The sequence below is a fragment of the Neolamprologus brichardi genome, chromosome 17 (assembly GCF_056152115.1).
Source record: "Neolamprologus brichardi isolate AB-2024 chromosome 17, ASM5615211v1, whole genome shotgun sequence".
NCBI classification, from domain to species: domain Eukaryota; kingdom Metazoa; phylum Chordata; class Actinopteri; order Cichliformes; family Cichlidae; genus Neolamprologus; species Neolamprologus brichardi.
In genome coordinates, this window is record NC_142120.1 from 3,376,571 (window position 1) to 3,398,653 (window position 22,083).

The window sequence follows — 22,083 nt, forward strand, 5'->3', positions numbered from 1 at the left end:
AGCGCTACAGTGGTAGGGTTGAGTATGAGCCAGCTATATTCTTTTTATGTCAAAGCCCAGGAAAGATTGACGCTAATGTTTTGACAGAATCAAACTCAAAGTAATGTGAGTACTTCCAACGCTGCATGGTCGCACTCTCTCCCGACCTCCATAGTATCCGTTGATCTACACACGTCTGCTGCTGCCACAGACGCCGCGCGCTCGTTTGACACTCTCACAAATAAAATCACGGTTCAGTAACGCAGTAGCGCTTACAGGAAAGTAGCAGTAATCTAATTTCTTTTTTTTTGCAATAGTAATATTGTACTTTACTCAATAATGGGAAAAAAGTAATCAGATTACAATAGTTACTTGTAACGCGTTACTGCCCATCCCATGTCACCTGTAGATTATTATTATAGCTTATAACCAGAGATGGGCAGTAACGTGTAATCTGATTACTTTTTTCAAGTAACGAGTAAAGTAAGGGATTATTGTTGCAAAAACGGTAATTAGATTACCGTTACTTTCCCGTAGGAACGCTGCGTTACTGCGTTACTAAAACCATGATTTTTTTTGCGAGAATGTCTCATGACAGTGACGTAAGCGAGTGTGACGTTCGTGACAACAGCTGTGTGCAGATCAACAATGGATCATATATCGAGTGCAGAGAGAGTATGAGCGTGCAGCGTTTAAAGCGTGGAAGTACTGACCTTACTTTGAGTTTGATTCCATAAAAAGTGACAAAAACATTAGTGTCCGTTGTGCGTGGGAAGAAAACTTCTTTTTACAGCAAAAAAACCCCTAAACTTCCAAACAAGCACCGAGTAGCTACGACGTAATGGGAAACTCACAGAGAAACTCGCGGATTCTTCCACTGACCGCTGCACACCTGCACCAGGGTAACCCTCCACCTACCCCACTCCTGCTTTACAGGTGAAAATAGAGCAACAGGACCGCTAGTCTTTGACTTTATTTATTTTCTGCTGTGTTTTACTTGCATCTATTTGAAAGACTGAGTGTAAACACACAAAATATTTTATTTTATGTGCTGGAATGTGCAGAAAATAGGTTTAAATGTTAAACAAATTTCTTCCAGTCAGAGAATGTTGCATATAATTTAATTTTTACTTGATGCATAAAGTTAAAAGATTAAAACTAATAAAACAAGTTTTAAAAAGAGACTTTTCCATTTGATTACATTTTGTATGATGGATTATGTAGAAAAAGTAGAATTGGGCTGAAAGATCTATCACTTTATCACCTATTCAGGTTGTAAATCGTGTTTTTAAAAAGTAACTAATAACTAAGTAATTAATTACTTTTGAAAATAAGTAATCAGTAAAGCAACGGGATTACTTTTTGGGGAAGTAATCAGTTACTGATTACGTTTTTCAAGTAACTTGACCAACACTGCTTATCACAAACTGACAGGCTAATATTTTGCCCTCATGTCGAGTTTTAAGGAAACTTCCATGTGTTTGACTCCAACAGCAGCAGCGTGCGCTCATCAGTGCACAACAGGGCGAAGTGTGAAAGATGAACAACGACCACAGTATCGTCTTTGTGCTCATCGTTTATTGTTTTCTTTCTTTCTCTCTTTTTTTTTTTACATGTTTTTCCAAACACAGAGAAGTGAGTGTCACACACACCGCAGCCCTTTGTTTCTATCTGTGCTCCAAGAAGTTGGTCCCAGCTTCCTGTTGACATCACAAAGGTTGTCTAAACAGCAAAGTTATCAACACACAGGCCGTCATGTGTCTCAGCCAAGGTATTGGGAGAATTTGTGGCTGTAATGGCCTAATCTGACAGTGTGTTAATACAGTAGGACGCGCTAATATGATAACCACTAACTACCTGAGATAATTACGAGAAAAGCAATCAGGTGTTTCTTCTAGCTCAGCGTGCTTATGTGATATTAGCGTTGTGCTGCCATTTCTGTGTTATTCTGTATAAAAGTTATTTCAAAGTGCAATTTAAACATAATGAGTGGAAATGCCGTCAATTTTGAGACATTCATCTTAAATAATTTTACAGTACATGTGATTTAGGTGGAAAGATTTGAGCATCAAAACAACAAAGAGAAAAAACAAACGAGAAAGAGAAAGTATGAATCATTTAACATTTCTGAAGCTTTCTTTAGAAACCTGCACCACCTCTAATCTACATGTTCAGCATATCTGTCAAGGTTTCTTCATCATTCATATTAAAATACTTTAATAGAATCGAACTGGGAAGCTGGTGCTACCAACTCTTATTTTGGAGCACAGTTCACATCATCATAACTCACATTTTCAGGTACCACTTCTGGAAAACTTTTTTACTAACTCAGCTACATATGCCTTGTAATTAACATTTTCAGAAAAGTCTAAATTCCCTTGGAGATGGTGTGGAAAATGGAGTTGATGGTGTGGGTTTGTTGACTGTTCCACTGGTTGAGTCCATGGAAGAAGCTGTGCTGGGAAGGTGCCGTGCAGTGGTCTGACTTAAGATGGTATTTAGTTTGTGTACTACTGCTGATGCTGCGGGTAATACCAGTGGTTTCCCTACTGCCACGTGTCTTGGTGCCGCCACAGATTGCTGTGCTAGTCTCGACCCTGATACTCGCTTTTGTACTGTGCCATCAATAAACATGTCTGTGGTCTTGTACTGGATCAGGTACTCGGGGTAAATCTGCTGCTTCTCAAACACCACAAATATGGAGGGGTTCATTACATCATTCACACAGCTGTCATAGAAGTTGATGCCCCCTCCATCCTTGGAGGGAGGTCGGCGATAATCAGAGGACCCTTTGGTGAAGTCTCCCACCAGCACCCGTGAGATGAACATGTATCTCACATCAGTGTCACCGGTGTAGTTGTGGGAGTAACTGGCATCACGGGCAAAGTAACTACCTGTGTTTAGACACCAAAAAAGACGACTGTGAAAAAAATGCATTTGTGGGGAAAGACAGCAGGAACCCAAGACTGAAATGAAAATGTTTTAAATGGATACTATTCAACATTTCTTCCAATCACCTTTGCCATAAGCTGTTCCGTGAGTTCCGCAGATTCTCCAGTCAAAGTTGTGGTGACAGATGGTGTCAACAAATTTGGAGTCAGTGCCATGAAAAAGCTTTTCCTCCCTCACATTTCCTCCTTTGTTTTTGGTCTTCATCTGATTCTTCTGCCTTCAAGTAGGAGACAGAAAAAATGAACTCAAAGGGGTACATGTACAGTAAGTGTGTGAACGTAAAGTCACTCAATCTATGTAGATGTGAGGCAACCAGAACCCGGGGGAAGGAAGGAAGGAAGGAAGGAAGGAAGGAAGGAAGGAAGCAAGAAAGGAAGGAAGGAAGCAAGAAAGCAAGAAAGGAAGGAAGGAAGGAAGAAAGAAAGGAAGGAAGGAAGCGAGAAAGAAAGGAAGGAAGAAAGAAAGGAAGGAAGGAGGGAAGGAAGAAAGAAAGAAAGCAAGAAAGCAAGCAAGAAAGCAAGGAAGGAAGCAAGAAAGCAAGAAAGGAAGGAAGGAAGCAAGCAAGCAAGAAAGAAAGAAGGCAAGAAAGCAAGCAAGCAAGCAAGCAAGAAAGGAAGGAAGAAAGAAAGAAAGGAAGGAAGCAAGAAAGCAAGCAAGCAAGCAAGCAAGAAAGAAAGGAAGGAAGGAAGGAAGGAAGAAAGAAAGCAAGCAAGCAAGGAAGGAAGGAAGAAAGCAAGAAAGGAAGCAAGAAAGGAAGGAAGGAAGAAAGCAAGAAAGGAAGCAAGAAAGGAAGGAAGGAAGCAAGAAAGCAAGAAAGAAAGAAAGAGAAAGAAAGAAAGAAGAGAGAAAGAAAGGAAGGAAGGAAGGAAGGAAGGAAGGAAGGAAGGAAGGAAGAAAGCAAGCAAGGAAGGAAGGAAGGAAGAAAGCAAGAAAGGAAGCAAGAAAGGAAGGAAGGAAGAAAGCAAGAAAGGAAGCAAGAAAGGAAGGAAGGAAGAAAGAGAGAAAGAAAGGAAGGAAGGAAGAAAGAAAGAAAGCAAGAAAGGAAGCAAGAAAGCAAGAAAGGAAGCAAGAAAGAAAGGAAGGAAGGAAGAAAGCAAGAAAGGAAGCAAGAAAGGAAGGAAGGAAGCAAGAAAGGAAGGAAGAAAGAAAGAAAGAAGAGAGAAAGAAAGAAAGAAGAGAGAAAGAAAGCAAGGAAGGAAGGAAGGAAGGAAGCAAGAAAGGAAGCAAGAAAGGAAGGAAGGAAGAAAGCAAGAAAGGAAGCAAGAAAGGAAGGAAGGAAGAAAGAGAGAAAGAAAGGAAGGAAGGAAGGAAGAAAGAAAGAAAGAAAGGAAGCAAGAAAGCAGGAAAGGAAGGAAGGAAGCAAGAAAGAAAGGAAGGAAGCAAGAAAGAAAGAAAGGAAGCAAGAAAGCAAGAAAGGAAGGAAGGAAGCAAGAAAGGAAGGAAGAAAGAAAGAAAGAAAGAAAGGAAGAAAGAAAGAAAGAAAGAAAGGAAGAAAGAAAGAAAGGAAGCAAGAAAGCAAGAAAGGAAGGAAGGAAGCAAGAAAGAAAGAAAGAAAGGAAGGAAGGAAGCAAGAAAGCAAGGAAGGAAGCAAGAAAGGAAGGAAGGAAGCAAGAAAGCAAGGAAGGAAGCAAGAAAGCAAGGAAGGAAGCAAGAAAGCAAGAAAGGAAGGAAGAAAGAAAGGAAGGAAGGAAGCAAGAAAGAAAGGAAGGAAGGAAGCAAGAAAGAAGGGAGGGAAGGAAGGAAGAAAGAAAGAAAGAAAGAAAGAAAGGAAGGAAGCAAGAAAGCAAGAAAGGAAGGAGGGAAGGAAGGAAGCAAGAAAGCAAGAAAGGAAGGAAGAAAGAAAGGAAGGAAGGAAGCAAGAAAGAAAGGAAGGAAGGAAGCAAGAAAGAAGGGAGGGAAGGAAGGAAGCAAGAAAGAAGGGAGGGAAGGAAGGAAGAAAGAAAGAAAGAAAGAAAGGAAGGAAGCAAGAAAGCAAGAAAGGAAGGAAGGAAGAAAGGAAGGAAGGAAGCAAGAAAGCAAGAAAGGAGGGAGGGAAGGAAGAAAGAAAGAAAGAAAGAAAGAAAGGAAGGAAGGAAGGAAGGAAGGAAGGAAGCAAGAAAGAAAGAAAGGAAGGAAGGAAGAAAGAAAGGAAGGAAGCAAGAAAGCAAGAAAGGAAGGAGGGAAGGAAGGAAGCAAGAAAGCAAGAAAGGAAGGAAGAAAGAAAGGAAGGAAGGAAGGAAGAAAGAAAGGAAGGAAGGAAGCAAGAAAGAAGGGAGGGAAGGAAGGAAGCAAGAAAGAAGGGAGGGAAGGAAGGAAGAAAGAAAGAAAGAAAGAAAGGAAGGAAGCAAGAAAGCAAGAAAGGAAGGAAGGAAGGAAGCAAGAAAGCAAGAAAGGAGGGAGGGAAGGAAGAAAGAAAGAAAGAAAGAAAGAAAGGAAGGAAGGAAGGAAGCAAGAAAGAAAGAAAGGAAGGAAGGAAGAAAGAAAGGAAGGAAACAAGAAAGAAAGAAAGGAGGGAGGGAAGGAAGGAAGAAAGAAAGGAGGGAGGGAAGGAAGGAAGAAAGAAAGACAGAAAGGAAGGAAGGAAGGAGGGAAGGAAGAAAGAAAGCAAGAAAGAAAGAAAGCAAGAAAGGAAGGAAGCAAGAAAGCAAGAAAGGAAGGAAGGAAGAAAGAAAGCAAGGAAGGAAGCAAGCAAGAAAGAAAGAAAGCAAGCAAGAAAGGAAGGAAGCAAGAAAGCAAGCAAGCAAGAAAGAAAGAAAGCAAGCAAGAAAGGAAGGAAGCAAGAAAGGAAGGAAGGAAGGAAGCAAGAAAGAAAGAAAGGAAGGAAGAAAGAAAGCAAGAAAGAAAGCAAGCAAGAAAGGAAGGAAGAGAAAGAAAGAAAGAGAAACGAAGAAAAGAGAAGTTGGGAACAGAGGGATAGAAAGCGAAAAGACACTGAAAATCTGCACAATGACCTGCTGTAGAAACACCCCCCCCCCCCCCCCCCCCCCAAAGAAAACAGTAGGAAACTACGGTAACAACCAACATAAGCATAAGTAACAGTAAATAATACATATAAAATGTTACTGAGCAGCATACACGACTAGTAATGCACGATATGTTTACAGGCAGCAGCCAACCAAGATAGCGTGTGTGTCTGTACCTGTTTGTACACCTGTGTGTGTGAGCACGCTTGTATTCATAAGGTTTGTTCATGTAAGTGTCCAACAATAGGTTTGGGGAGCCATAGCCCTGCCCCCCAGGACATGAAGCAGGCATGGAGGAGATCCAGGCCCCAGGCATCTACAGATCCCCCAGAGCATGAAAGCAATGATCATGACACTTTGCATATTAATGATCAAGGAGCTGACCACACAGCCCATTGTTCATTCATTGGTGCTGGTTTCAGTCATTGTGTAAATGTACTATTTATAAGGTTGGAAACCTGCAGTCAGCTGAGACTGAAGACGTCACTTGGATGAGTGACGAAACGTTTCTCCCACTGAAAACGTCCAGATGAACAGAATCTGGTTTTCCATCGGTGTGTGAATGTTGTTAGTTTGCACTTGAGTTTAGAAGTGAATGTATAAATGTGTGAATTAGGCATGTTGCATACAGTGCTTTGAGTACTCCGGGAGAGTAGAAAAGCACTATATAAGAATGAGTCCATTTAACTTTTTGGGGCGGTATTCTAAAATGCTACTTGCACTGGACAAAGCAGAAAAAAGTCAGAAAATACACATGTTGATCTTAGATAAAGCTTCTGGTTCTGAAAATCTACCTTGCAGTCATGAAGTCAACCATGAACTACAATTTGTTCATGGAACGCCATCTGTCCGACAGCAAAACCTTTGGTCATGCATCAGGACAATGATCCCAAGCACAACCGCAAATATACAACAGAATGGCTGAAAAAGAAACAAATCAATATGATGCCCAATGAATGGCCCAGACTCATTCATGAATGAAATGTTGTAGTGGGACCTTAAGAGAGCTGTGCATAAACAAATGTCCACCAAACTCGATGAACTTAAGCAACTCGACCCTAAAAGTTTTTTTTAAAAAACATTCTTATCAAACATGGAAGATTAACGTTTGTGTTTGGCAGTGTGATGGTGTGGAGCTCCGCTCTATCCTCCAAGATGTCAGCGCTCACCCCCAAAGACTACTTCCAGAATTTGGGAGTGGAGAGGACAGAACAGAAGGGACATGCGACAAATGCTGGTTGAAGGATATGAAGTCAGCCCACATACTCAACTCTGCTGCTCAACCTGCAGCTGCATTTTCCACCAATTAAGGGAAAATGAACAGGCTTCCCAGATTGAGATTTATTCCAAGAAGCATTTTTACAACACAAGCCAAACACCTTTAATTACTGGATGAACATTAAATGAAATACGTACAGCTGAAAAGCTTCCCAAAGAGCTTTGTTCTGAATCCTCTCAATGTTGATGATATCACAGCCTTTCATGGTTTCAGAGAAAAGAGCTACAACATCTCTAAATTCTTCCGAGCTGGGCTGGAGTGAGATTCGCTATGAGAAAAAACAGGAACATTAAACATTTCAGTCACAATTATAAAGGAAAAGCAGAATTTTAGTGGAGACAAATAACATGATCACAGCGCTAACACACAAATCTTTTAAGGTGATATGAAAACCTGTAAAGCAGTTTTTTTTAGCAGATAGTGTGAAATATTTGAATTTATTTTCAGTTATGACTAAAACTCTTTGGTTGCTCTCTATGAACTGCTGAAGGATCCAACATGAACTGTCCTTCTAAAAAACTCATTTCCTATCCTGGCCCATCCTGGTCACTTCTAGTGAAAATCTTCATCTTCAGCTCTACCATCCTGATCTTTTCTTTGTTTCTTTTTCTCAGTGAATTTACTTGTTTACTTCTTTTTAACCTCCTAGGACCTGGCGTCCACAAATGTGGACATCACATTTTGGCCCCTGTACACCAAAATATTCAATTTTGGTGTACAGGGGCCTGATATCCACTTACGAGGACATTATACTGCCAATGTTCTATCGAAATTTTAAACGAATATCCTCATATGTGGCTCTAGTTTTTCTTAGAAACAAAAATCAGGTAAAAAAAAAAAAAATCTGGTAATTCTTTGTTTTTACATTCATCAGCTCCCAATCAGCCCAAATATCAAAGAGAAATTAAAAATGCTGCTGTGGAAGAGTTCGGGTCTTAGGAGGTTAAAAATACTATCAAAATAAAATACATTTAGACACCATCTGCATTTAAGATATATAAATATCTTATTTTATATATCTTTTATATATATATATATATATATATATATATTTTTTTTTTATTATTTTTTTTTTTTACAATACCGAGTATCCTGTTTGAGGGATCTGTGTCTTGTCCCAGGTTTCTGGTATTGGAGTGGAAGTTTGAACCAAAGGCCTTCTGCAGAGAGAAAGGGTTAGAATGACTTTAATTATTGTTTTTAAAGGTTGAAAACACACATCAGATAAATGTAATTAGTGATCACTGCGGTTAGCAGACTTCTTTTCTTTATTCAAACTTTTTAAGTTTTGATTTTAAATGAATAAAATATTTTTCCGTTATAAGCGACAATGAAAAACATCATATTTTTAATTTCTTGCAAATTCCTTGAAAAACAAACCAACGAAACAAAAAAAACAAAAACAAACTAAAGAATTGTGACTCATGCTGAGGCTCCACACAGATGGGGAAATAACTGTTTGATACCCTGCTGAATTTGTAGGTTTGCTCACTTTACAAAGAAATTAAAATATAAAGTCTCTCATTTTGATGGTCGTTTCATTTTAATGGAGAGATCAACCAAAAATTCTGAAACAAAACCCCCCATTACCGAGTTCTTTGATCTGCATGTCATTGAGTGAAATAAGGATTTGATCCCATACAAGCGAGCCAAATGAACACAGCTAATAAATGTGAAACAGAAGAATTTAAGAACAATCAGGGTTGTTCCTACAGTCTTTGAGTCTTATTAAGTTAAGTAACTAAGTAGCTCCTTGTTGAGGGAAGAGACCACAAGCTCAACAGTGTCTCTAAGAAACCTGTAGACATCATGTTTTGTGAAATCTTTGTTGACTAAAAAGCTAATATGACCAGTTACTGATATGGCTAGCTACTTATTTACATCTCCATGAGTAAATAATCAACATCAGAATTCATTTAGACTCACGTTTCGTTTTCTTGAAAGAGATATTTGGCTGTGTCAAAAATTAAATCAGCATTGAAATCCCCCAAAACAACTGCAATTCCTTAAATGGCCACTTGAAGTTAGCTTAAAACGTTGACCCACTTTTGTGGATAATGTTTACAGCCTGGTACAAAATAATGGTTTTTGTCTCTATAGCAAATTTTATCACTCATGACTAAGGGGTGCCGTGAAAATGACAGTTGTCTTCCTTGCAATTTGACAAAGCTTCATAGGATCTGCCAGCAAGACCAGGAAAAAGACAAATTCACGAGTGTGGAGCCTGTAGAGATGTGGTCAGACTCAAGGCTGTGCTGCTGAAAAAGGAGTTTCTAAAATGTATCAACACCAGTTTTTGAGTTTTTTAACAAATTTTGCCAATATTTCTATAAACACAAAGATGAAGCCAATTTTATTTTATTATTTAAAATTATGTGCAGAACTTCCTGAATTCAGAAATTTGAGTCAGGCAAATGTTTCATAGGGACTAACATTTTGTGTCATCAGCTGTTGTCAAGTTTTATGTAGCTGTACTCTACATCACAAATATACAGTGGGGCAAAAAAGTATTTAGTCAGCCACCGATTGTGCAAGTTCCCCCACTTAAAATGATGACAGAGGTCAGTAATTTGCACCAGAGGTACACTTCAACTGTGAGAGACAGAATGTGAAAAAAAAATCCATGAATTCACATGGTAGGATTTGTAAAGAATTTATTCGTAAATCAGGGTGGAAAATAAGTATTTGGTCACCTCAAACAAGGAAAATCCCTGGCTCTCACAGACCTGTAACGTCTTCTGTAAGAAGCTTTTCTGTCCCCCACTCGTTACCTGTATGAATGGCACCTGTTTGACCTCATCATCTGTATAAAAGACACCTGTCCACAGCCTCAACCAGTCAGACTCCAAACTCCGCCATGGCCAAGACCAAAGAGCTTTCGAAGGACACCAGGAAAAGAATTGTAGACCTGCACCAGACTGGGAAGAGTGAATCTACAATAGGCAAGCAGCTTGGTGTGAAAAAATCAACTGTGGGAGCAATCATCAGAAAATGGAAGACATACAAGACCACTGATAATCTCCCTCGATCTGGGGCTCCACGCAAGATCTCATCCCGTGGGGTCAAAATGATCATGAGAACGGTGAGCAAAGATCCCAGAACCACACGGGGGGACCTGGTGAATGACCTGCAGAGAGCTGGGACCAAAGTAACAAAGGTCACCATCAGTAACACACTACAACGGCAGGGAATCAAATCCCGCAGTGCCAGACGTGTTCCGCTGCTGAAGCCAGTGCATGTCCAGGCCCGTCTGAAGTTTGCCAGAGAGCACATGGATGATACAGCAGAGGATTGGGAGAATGTCATGTGGTCAGATGAAACCAAAGTAGAACTTTTTGGTATAAACTCAACTCGTCGTGTTTGGAGGAAGAAGAATACTGAGTTGCATCCCAAGAACACCATACCTACTGTGAAGCATGGGGGTGGAAACATCATGCTATGGGGCTGTTTTTCTGCCAAGGGGACAGGACGACTGATCCGTGTTAAGGACAGAATGAATGGGGCCAAGTATCGTGAGATTTTGAGCCAAAACCTCCTTCCATCAGTGAGAACTTTGAAGATGAAACGAGGCTGGGTCTTCCAACATGACAATGATCCAAAACACACCGCCCGGGCAACAAAGGAGTGGCTCCGTAAGAAGCATTTGAAAGTCCTGGAGTGGCCTAGCCAGTCTCCAGACCTCAACCCCATAGAAAATCTGTGGCGGGAGTTGAAAGTCCGTGTTGCTCGGCGACAGCCCCAAAACATCACTGCTCTTGAGAAGATCTGCATGGAGGAATGGGCCAAAATACCAGCTACTGTGTGTGCAAACCTGGTAAAGACCTATAGTAAACGTTTGACCTCTGTTATTGCCAACAAAGGTTATGTTACAAAGTATTGAGTTGTATTTTTGTTATTGACCAAATACTTATTTTCCACCCTGATTTACGAATAAATTCTTTACAAATCCTACCATGTGAATTCATGGATTTTTTTTTCACATTCTGTCTCTCACAGTTGAAGTGTACCTCTGGTGCAAATTACTGACCTCTGTCATCATTTTAAGTGGGGGAACTTGCACAATCGGTGGCTGACTAAATACTTTTTTGCCCCACTGTATATATTTATTTAGATTTGTTTCTTTTAGACTTCTATGACCAAGAGAAAACAAGAGAATGTTGGCATGGTTACCCATCAGTACTGAACAGAAATGTGTTGGGTTTAAGCCAATATCTCTAAATCAAATCCCATCTCTAACTGGAATTCGAGTGGAGTATCTGTCAGAATGAAGCTGCAGCAGCGTTCAAAGATCTCATGATTGAGAAAAAAAAAGGTAAAGGGGTTTGAAAACGTTCTGTTTTTGGGATGACGTACCTGACTCTCTTTGTTAGGACATCTGCAGCAGAGACAAACCGTGGTCGTCTGCACACAAGCCTTTTGGTGCCATAGTGCTTGTTTGTCTGCATCATGTCTGACGGGTAAAAAAATTTAAACTTACACAATAATTATAAAGCCAATTGTACATGTTAACATTTCTGAAGTCAGCAAACAGAGACAGTTTCCACATTCTTTGTTTACCCTGGAAACTGAGTGAATATGAGTGTGAACCAGCAGTGAACTCCAACACGTCTTTGTCATTGGCCAGGAACTTCTCCTCCAGCTTTGTGCTGTTGATGTCTGCTGCTTTATGTCCGCTAGTCTGCAAAGCAAGAAAACTGAGCGAGTTTTTGACCTCAAACCTGCACTGAGATATTAATAAAGAACAGTTGATTATAATACCTGAGCGAATCATAAATCAGCATCATTATAATTCTTTTAGAGCCACTTTGTCTTTAAGGAGACCTGACTGCATCAAGCACTTAAGTACCAAAAAACAGCCTTAAGAAGCTGACCCAAATTTACAGCAGAACTGAATATGTTTACGGGCTGGTGCAAAAATGGGTTTTGGTATGTTTTTTTTTTTGCACATTGAAATAACATTGAAACCTAGGAACTAGCTCAGGCTCCTTCCACACCAGAGAAGTGACAATCCATGAACTACAAGCTAGTTTTTGGAAGCTACTCTGCAACTTTTGCTATCTAGCAACCGAATATGATTCCTGGCTGGGAAAGTTTTTTTTTTTTTCATTTAAAATTTCTCCCTGAGTGAATCACTGCTGATGACAGATTAGGATGATATTGTTGGAGGATAGAACAACAACATGAAACACAAACTGAAAAGCACTGAAATGCACAGTAGAGTTCTCCTGTAGGGGAAACAAAGCACTGCAGGCTCAAACTATGAGGGATTTTTCACATTACATATAGTTTGTTTGTGTTTTTCAATAAAACTATTAAATCAGACTCACAATTAGTTACATTTTTTTGAATGTGGATACACGGTGGACTGTTAAAGTCGTGCCTTAATGTCTTAGCAATCTGCCAAAATTTCTGCAGACACTCTGTAGTTACTCACAGCGGATGCAAACATGTTCCAACTCCCAAACTCATCCTGCCAGTACCAAAGCCACTCGGTGGTGTGGATGAAGGTCGGCTCGATCACTGAGTTTTCTGTCGTGAGTCGACGCACTTTGTTCCGTCCACAGGTCATCGTGTCGAAGTGCACGGGTGGGCTGGTACTACTGCAAAAAAACAATCAAAGTATTATGTCTGTGAAGGTTCTCAGTCATCCAGGTCATCGTAGTGAAAGGAGCTTGCAAAGAAAAGCGTCTGGACTTCTTGAAGTTACTTGAAGACGTTTCACCTCTCATCCGAGAAGCTTCTTCTGTTCTAAGGTCAAATGGTGGAGAGTCCCAGATTTAAACCTAGTGGGAGTATCCCCCACAGAGGGACAAAAGGACCCCCTGATGATCCTCTAATCGCCTGAGCCAAGGTGTGAAACTGGGTGTGGGTCCCAATCAGCCAGAGTTTCGGGTGAGCTCATTGTGAAACCTGGCCCCACCTTATCATGCGAATTCCTGAGGTCAGATGGCCCAGGATGTGAGTGGACGTTAAGGCGTCTGGGGAGGGATCTCAAAACTCCCCAGACGCCTTAACCCACACCCAGTTTCACACCTTGGCTCAGGCGATTAGAGGATCATCAGCGGGTCCTTTTGTTCCTCTGTGGGGGGAAACTCCCACTAGGTTTAAATCTGGGACTCTCCACCATTTGACCTTAGAACTGAAGAAGCTTCTCGGATGAGAGGTGAAACGTCTTCAAGCAACTTCAAGAAGTCCAGACGCTTTTCTTTGCAAGCTCCTTTGACAATCAAAGTATTACCATGAAGATGGTCAGTTATGCAAAAACTTTGATGATTTTTATGATTCTTTGCTCAGTATTTTGTGGTGATTTAAACTAAATTTCATTATAATAATTTTGGTGACTGTGGAATAATGTGGTACGTGAAACAATCGCTGCGTGCCTGAAATGACCGTTTTAAGAACATTATCTTGCACTGACATCATACAGAGCCAACATCAAAACTTTTTACCCTCATAAAAATTACTATCACATACACTGAGCTTGATTTTAGTTTAAAAGGAGCATCTGTTATTTTATCAACGCATATTTGAAAAAAGTGGAAACGCTTAATAATTCCACTAGATCTTAAAAAAACCCTGAGATGTCTGAGTTGAAGAATAAATGTAAGTACCTGTATGAGCTCCTGGGGTCACAGTAGTCTCTCTCAATTGTCTCATTATCGGGCAAATCAGTCCACTGGACTCCATCTTGGACCTGCCATCGGTACGGCATCTTGTCATGAGCTTTAAAACATCGATCTAAGAAGAAAGACAGCTGATCAAAGTCAAGAAAGAACTACATTAAAGCCTCAAACACTTACTAACCGTGACTTCCTCACCATCATGTTTGCAGTGACCTTTAATGAAGTACATGCAGATCTCTGTTTTATCTGAAAGAAACAGGAGATATTTCACAGGCTTCATTCAGACAGCAGTTTTAGTTCATCTCCCCACAGAAGTGTTTTCAGCCGTTGTTTACCTCTGACAGGCCTCTGTCTATTGTTCTGCCATTCTCCGCCTCTAGCAGCTTCATCACTGACAGCAGCATGAATGTCACTTAAGGAACGAGCATTTTGAAAACGCTGATGGTTGCCCCTGTTCCTGGTAGCGGCGACAGTGATGTCACTGGTGGGAGAGTTGTCATCGTCGCTTTCATTCAGTCTATCGCTGGAGCACAGGTCAAAGGCGTCAATATTTGCAGCAATGTTACTAAGTGAACGGGCTCGATGCAGATCTGGGCGGCTGCTGTGGTTTCCTCTGTTTCCTCTAAAGCCTCTGCTGAGCTGATGGCCACCTCTCCCTCTGCCTCTCTGACTTCGTTGACCATGGTCACTGACTCCAGCCAGCTTCAAAGCCTGTTTATTTGCATAAGCAGCCTTCAAGGACTGAAAGAGTGTGTCAGGTACGCCTCTAGCTTTCAAAGCTCTGAATGGCTGTGGAGCATTAAAATCGTGGTTCTTCCAGCAGCTGCATTCACGGCTGATGTAGGTCTCACAGATGTGGAGCCTCCTGCAACCATCACCATCCTGACACCTGCCGAACTCTCCATCACCGTTGTTGTAGTCGTAGCATATCTGATGGAGAAAGGGGGAAAAAGGGGAGTTACAATAGTAGACTGTATATAAAAGATGAATATAGCCATCATGATGTCCAACTTCTTTATTTGTATTTTTTCCAACTTTATTTGTATTTAACAGGATTATTAACATTTACACAGACACAACAAGGGAAAAAAGGAGAAAAGAAAAACAAACAACTAAATTTTAAAAAATAGAAGGGGGGAGGGGATTCACCCAAGGCTATGTGAAGTTACTAAAATGTAATTTTTCCACTTTACAGTTTTTCCATATACAGTGCATCTTGCTTGTTTATATATACACCCACACCCACATCTATGTACATGTAACAGGGTCATAAATCACATTGTTATAATTACCCAAAATGTGTTCTAAACCCCCAAATTGCTCCTTTTATACTTGACTTTTAGGGCCTCCAAGCCTGTAGTTATGTTCATTATCAGTTAGAGCCCCTTCTCATTCTTTTCTTCTTCTTTGGTGCAACCCTATAAATACACTGTACCCCTTTTGCCTCTCCCCTTTTCTACAATTCCCCTGTGGGAGAGGTGGGTGTCATTTCTTTCCAACACTTTAAAACACACATATAATGGATATTTAGCCACCTGGATGTTTCTGATTGCAATTTTAGTTCAATTATTGTCATTATTAAGCCTGTTTTTGTTAGATGGTATAAGTGTGTAGTATGTGTGTCAGGGCTCTGTGTGCGGGCAGGCGGAGATGAGGATCCAAATGTAGGACTCGGAAAACGGAATGCAACTCAAAACCTCAGCTTTATTGCTGGCATGAAAACAAAACATGAAGTGAAGACTGAACGCTGAGACCAAAAAACACACAGGGATAATCTGATGGTACGACGCGACACTGGGTTGAGGACAACACTAATATACACAGGGTGGTAATCAGGGAATGGGTAACAGGAGGGAGACACAGCTGGGAAAGATCAGGGCTAACGAGACAGGGGGGAGCTAAGCTGCACACACTAACATAAGACAAAGACTTTCACAATAAAACAGGAAACAAGAAACCACTAAACAAAGATGCAGACACGACACTGAGAGACAGACTAGACACTGAACAGAAACTGCAATACACATGAGAACCCAAAACCTAAGAACTGATTCCTCACCAAGAATAACAGAAACAGATCTATAATGATAATAATAATAATAAACAAAGCACCAGAACATCAGAAAACAATCCATAATGCAAAAATAAACCAAAATGTAAGAAACTCAAAATGCTGGGTCAACACTGACACAAAACTGTAACAATGTGTGTATCATAAATGTGTTTTAGGCGCCATAAATGCTAGCATGAATATATACTCCTTGCTAGCTTGGAAGTTGTGGTGGGTTGAGCTAACCCTCTTCCCCACTGTTTGTATTTGGTCGTAGGAGCTGGAGTGGGCAAATTATTTACTTGGAGGTCTTTCTTTCTTTTTCCTTTTTTATCAGACACAACGCAGAATCACACCGGTTACATATATACTCAGACACACTTTCAAGTATCTACATACCATTCCACCCGTTCCATTACACCCTATTCCAGTTTTAGGGGAACCTTTTGAGCACATACACGTTGACTGTGTTTGTCCACTTCCTAAAACAAAATCGGGACACCAGTATCTTCTGACTTTGAAGCCATTGTTAAGGCGTTGGTGAACTTCTTTTCTACTTTTGGGTTGCTGAAATCTGTCCAAACGGACCAAGGCTCTAACTTCACGTCTCAGATTTTTGCTCAATTTCTGTGATCACTTGGTATTAAACATCACAAGTCTAGTGCATATCATCCGGAGTCGCGAGGTGCACTCGAGCGTTTTCACCAGACATTGAAATCTATGATGCGGAAATTTTGCCTCGAGTCTGGAAAGGAATGGGATGAGGGGTTGGCGCTGCTTCTTTTAGTGGTGAGGGTAAGCGTGCAGGAGTCGCTAGGATTTAGCCCTGCTGAGCTGGTGTTCGGTCACACAGTGTGTGGCCCGTTGCAACTACTCAAGGAGAATTTTCTGCCTGACATAGATGCTCCTAAGGAAAATGTGTTGGATTATGCGAGTTCTTTTAGAAAGTGTTTGCATAAAGCATACGCAATCGCACACTCTTGTCGCAGCGCAGGGAAAGATGAAAAGGAAGTTTGATAAGAAAGCTGTGCAAAGGAAATTTGAGGTTGGTGACAAAGTTTTAATAAATGGTAAATGGTCTGTATTTGTATAGCGCTTTACTTGGTCCTAAGGACCCCAAAGCGCTTTACACTATACACAATCATCCACCCATTCGCACACTGGTGATGGCAGCTACATTGTAGCCACAGCCACCCTGGGGCGCACTGACAGAGGCGAGGTTGCCGGACACTGGCGCCACCGGGCCCTCTGACCACCACCAGTAGGCAACGGGTGAAGTGTCTTGCCCAAGGACACAACGACCGAGACTGTCGGAACCTTCCGATTACAAAACGAACGCCCAACTCTTGAGCCACAATCGCCCCTAATTGTGCAGTGACCTAGTAGTAAGTAGTAAGAAGTAATACTTCTACTCCTTCAGTGGTCCGTATACAGCGCAGGCGAAATTGAGTGACAAGGATTATGTCATAGACACCCCAGAGTGAAGGAAACAGTGTTGTGTGTGTCATATCAATACGATGAAGCCTTACTTTGCTAGTCATGTATCAACAGTTGCGACTGTGGGGGTGCCAGTTTCCAAAATCTGGTATGACCCGGTAAGTGATGATTTGGTTTTCAGTTGTGCTGCGCACGACTTAGAAACTCTGAAATCCTAAGTGATCTAAGGTCACATTTAAATGATGCTGTTCAAAGTGACCTGTGTCGGTTGATTGAAAACACTCCTTCCCGTACCACTGTGCTGGAGCATGATATCAATGTGGGGGACCACCCTCCAATCAAACAGCATGCCTACCGGGTGAATCCCACTAAACGTGCCATTTTCCAGACAGAAGTTTCTCATCCGTTGGAAAATCATCTTGCTGTTCCTAGCTCTAGTGCGTGGAGTTCCCCCGTGTCTCCTAGTGCCTAAAGCAGATAAAACCCCGCGGTTTAGTATGAGTTTTCAGAAGGTGAACAGCATGACCAAACCTGACTCCGATCCTCTTCCCAGAATGGAAGATGATCAATATGGTCGGTTCTGCGAAGTTTGTTACTAAGCTGGACTTGTCGAACGGTTATTGGCAAGTTCCTCTAACATCACGTGCGGCCAACATCTCTGCTTTTGTTACTCCTGACCACTTTCTTCAGTACACTGTCATGCCTTTCGGGTTGCGCAACGCCCCCGCCACATTCCAACGGCTCATGAATATCACGCTGGGAAGCGTTCTCAACTGTGAAGTGTATTTAGATGATATTGGCGTCTATTCAGACACCTGGTCAGAGCATAAACGCTCACTGATGTGTTCCATCGCTTGGAAAGGGCATCCCTCACCCTCAATCTCGCCAAGTGTGATTTTGCAAAGCCACTGTGACGTATCAAGGGAAACAGGTGGGTCAAGGACAAGTGCGCCCTATTTTGGCAAAAGTCCCTGCCCCTCGTACTAGGCGTGAGCTCCGCCATTTTCTCGGCATGGTGGGCTTCTACCAGGGTTTCTGTCGAAATTTTGCGGAAGTGTGAATACTGGGTAGGATATGATACTGGTTTCACACCAGCACATTTGGATGGGGTGTTTAGAGAATTTACAGCATACTGTAAAATCTCAACAGTCATGTACAGCTTCCTACAACTCAGTGAAACTTACAGGTTAAATAAAACAGACTTTTACAGATAATTATAATTAATAAAAATATTAAAGTTGCAAGGGAGGATTCTGAGGAGGCGGGCGTCATTGACATGTTTGTCGACACCTATAAAGGTAAAGTACATAAAAGGCTGATCTCGAAACTGTACTCATGTTTACAATCACTTAAAGAGGACTTAAAGATAGAGAAGGAAGTGATATTTCTTCATGTGCATCATGTGATTTCCAAATCACATGATGCACATGATTTTGACCTACACCTGTTTTCAGACTTTGGCTCGTGTGATTAGGTAGAGGATTATTAGGGGGTCCTTTGTCCCTCTTGGGGGGTGATACTCCCACAGGGTTTAAATCTGTGACTCTCCACATTTGACCCTAGAACTGAAGAAGCTTTTCAGATGAGAGGTGAAACATCTTCAAGCAACTTAAAGAAGTCCAGACGCCTTCTCTTTCCAAGCTCCTTAGACTTTGCTCTAAATGGTTAAATATCAGAAAAGGTGACAGTTCATTTTAATGCAAACTAACTTGTCTGGTTCATGATGTGTGTTCTTAGACTTACATCAGGAAGAACTGTGTGGTCACTCTGCAGCAGCAGGGTGCACAGCTCCTCTCGGCTCAGGCTCTCCAGCTCATGCTGCCTCAGAAGTCTTTGGTTATGCTCAGACGTCAGCTCATGTGAGAAGCAGCAGCCCCTCCTGTTATAACAGAATTCATACAGCTGAGTCATGACTGGGTGTGCTAGCATTTATTTGCTCAGTTAAGAATAAAAAACAAAAAACAGCGTCATATGACACAGCTGTCTTTGTGTAATGATTAATAAGGCTTATCTGTATGGTACAAAGTCAGCGGTTAGGTTCAAGGCAAATAGCCACCGTGATAACTCTTAGAAACAGTACGACATCAATGTGAAAACTAAGTTTGAAGCTTAGGGAAACAGGCTTGGGAAACAGGATTAGCCCAGTACTAGATTGTTTTCTATGTGGCTTGGTAGACGTAGCAGCCGCTTTAGTTTTTATTTTTCATTATAAACTTTGCTGATGTTGGAAAATCTTTCTGTTCTTTGGATGATGTTCTTTTCACTGTCACTCTTTTTACTCATTTCAAAGCTAAGCTTCAGTCTAAAAGACGACCAGAGAGCAACTTTTCCTACTACTTTAGGTTAGCTTTTTGAATAAATGTGTCAAACTGCTGTAAATTGTCGGATTTTCCTAACAATACCTAAAGGCACCATCAGTGTCCTGGACTTTAAACCTGTTGATTTTACAACCATATGTGATATAACTACATGACATAAATAACAATCCGTAAATAAGCTCTGTTACTTACTTTTAAGTCCGGTATATTTACCTGAGCTGAGTGAACTGACAGAATCCGCTGAAGAGGATGTTTTTGCACAGGTGCAGACTCCTGCATATCCCCAGACAGTCTTTCACTCTGCAAAGTCTCAGGCGGGTCCTGGCCACCACCTTCGGCTGTCCGTTTGGACAACACGAAAGAAATTTCTCTCTGTTACAAATTATCTCCGACAACTTCGTGGGATCTCCGGAAAACAGATTATACACTAAATCCTCCGTGTTGACTGCTCCTTGGCCAGCGCAGATCATTCTCAGTATTTCTGTCTCCATCGTGTCCGAGCTCTGCCTGCGTTTCCTTCCACCTGTGACATTAAACTGACGAAAGCGAAACTCAACAACCTTTAACCTGGACTGATGCTGTAATGCTGCTGTTTTCCACTCTGAGTCGTCGCCGCCCTGTATGACCTCCACACATCCCACGCCTCGACTTTCTTCTACTTCACAGCTGAAACATTTCCAGTAATGAAACATGCCATGAAGAGACAGGATCTATATAATACAGAAAATTCGCAACAGAAACATTTAGAATTTATTGAAAAAAATTTTTATGCCAGACTTTCCATCAAACCTTTGAGGTGAACATTTGGATTTTTAGCTGCTAAATTCTAAATTCAGGCTGTTTGCAGCGAGGGTTATATGGGGGACCAGAAGAGTCAAATTAACTTTGTAATTCTTTTATTTATTTAGACATAAATAAAGTGTGAGTCAATATTGTAAAATAAATGATTATTACATTAATAAATATTCAAATCAATTTCTAAAAAATAACTCTCAATAAAAAACACATTTTAGAATTCCAAAGGAAAAGAAAATCTAAATCTTTTTAAAGTACAATTTCAAAAAGGGAAATGAGTAAACAGAATTAAAGGGAAATGGATAAAAAAAAGAAAAGAAAAAGATTTTGACCTTTTCTATCCTTAATGGTTTAAATCATATTAGCAAAAGTATTCGCTTTGGGATTAATTAAGGGATTAGCCCTTGGATTAGCTATCAGATTAAATGTCAGATTAGCTATTCCATTTAACATTTCCAAAAAGCAATGCAAGTTCGTCATGCCGTGCGATGTAAGGAGCTCTCCAACTGGTTACAGAGACACAGGCTGGCTGCCTTGATAACTAGCTGTCAGGGACGATGATGCATACAGAGAGAAGGTGCAGTGGCTGGCACTTTGGTGCAATGCCATGATCTCTTAATGTTGACAAAACAAAAGAGTTGATTGTTGACTTTAAGAAGACCGAGGCTGTCCATCTCCTGCTCAGCATTGCTGGTGTCACAGTAGAGAGAGTGAAGAGCACCAAATTCACATCACAGAGGACTTGACCTGTCCTGGACCAGCAACACCAAATCAGTGACAAAAAGGGCCCAGCAGTGACTGCACTTCCTGAGACGACTGAAGTAGGTGCACCTCCCTAAACCCATCCTTATGTATACAACTATATGTGACTGAATTACAACAACTCTGCAAAGATTATTAAGCTTCAAACCTTCAACCCCACACCAGCTATTGCCCTCAGAGCCTTCGCTCCCTGCTTTTACTGTTCTGCACCTCCTCATCATTCTCTAACTCCTCCTGTTGTCCAAACAACAGCAACTGATAGGGTGGTAGGCCTTTCTCCTTGGACAAAGCGGTTATTATCAGTCTATTCAATAAGCTTCTACCACACAGAATACAACAACAGCCGCAGCACTCTATAGTAGCTAGGAAACATGCCATTTATACTAACAAGGACACGCAATGGTCAATTTTTGAGTCAGATCACTCTATTTGTTTGGCGCCTTCACTGGTTTCTAGCAGATTAGGCTTAACCCTGAGCCAGAGTTTACAAAGGTGATTGTGCAGGTACACAATGTGTCATGTGGTGCTAATTAGCTCCAGCTTTACCTTTTATCTGGACAGCACTAGACTGGATGTGCATTTAATCACCTCATAGGGTCCAGTCCACCAGGGTTCAAGCCACTTTCTATTGTGAACTTTCACCCACAACTAGTCACCAGCCTTTATTGCTGGAGTCTCAGTTGTAGTTTTCTCAGGCTCATCCAGCTGCACCTGCTTAAACAAAACTTAAAAACTCACTTAGTCTACGCTGTCATATATTCATCACAGTTCACCTGCCAAACATCCAGAGAGGTCCCTCTCAGGGTTGAACCAGGCATTGGCCTGCCTCTCGGCGACTCATGTGGCATCAGGTGTGTATGCGCACCCGGAGAGGTTCTCATTGACATAAGAAAAATGGGGAGAGTGTCCACCCATCTCAGTCTACTGTCATAATTTTTCTTTTCAA

The 22,083-nt window shown here is 41.2% G+C and overlaps 1 protein-coding gene across 1 annotated transcript; it reads right to left on the reverse strand.

Annotated features, from left to right (window-relative positions):
* Positions 1-1,543: 1,543 nt before the first annotated feature.
* On the reverse strand, positions 1,544-20,121 carry LOC118454834 (protein mono-ADP-ribosyltransferase PARP12-like). Its single transcript, XM_087830833.1, has 12 exons — positions 19,794-20,121; positions 19,006-19,141; positions 14,111-14,705; positions 13,971-14,021; positions 13,764-13,890; positions 12,587-12,752; positions 11,710-11,830; positions 11,506-11,602; positions 8,237-8,312; positions 7,290-7,420; positions 2,997-3,148; positions 1,544-2,873 (listed from the first exon to the last, which is right to left on the reverse strand). Exons 1-12 carry the CDS (start codon positions 20,069-20,071, stop codon positions 2,338-2,340), a joined length of 2,466 nt encoding a protein of 821 aa, XP_087686959.1. The 5' UTR covers positions 20,072-20,121; the 3' UTR covers positions 1,544-2,337.
* Between the last annotated feature and the right edge of the window lie 1,962 nt (positions 20,122-22,083).

Bases quoted from the DNA above. Each gene is read 5' to 3' on its own strand.
- LOC118454834 (XM_087830833.1), bottom strand. From the start codon at position 20,071: ATGGAGACAGAAATACTGAGAATGATCTGCGCTGGCCAAGGAGCAGTC. The intron at 19,142-19,793 runs GTAAATATACCG...CTGTTATAACAG, and splicing joins TGTCAGTTCACTCAGCTCAG to GAGGGGCTGCTGCTTCTCAC. The intron at 11,831-12,586 runs GTGAGTAACTAC...CTTGCTTTGCAG, and splicing joins GGAACATGTTTGCATCCGCT to ACTAGCGGACATAAAGCAGC.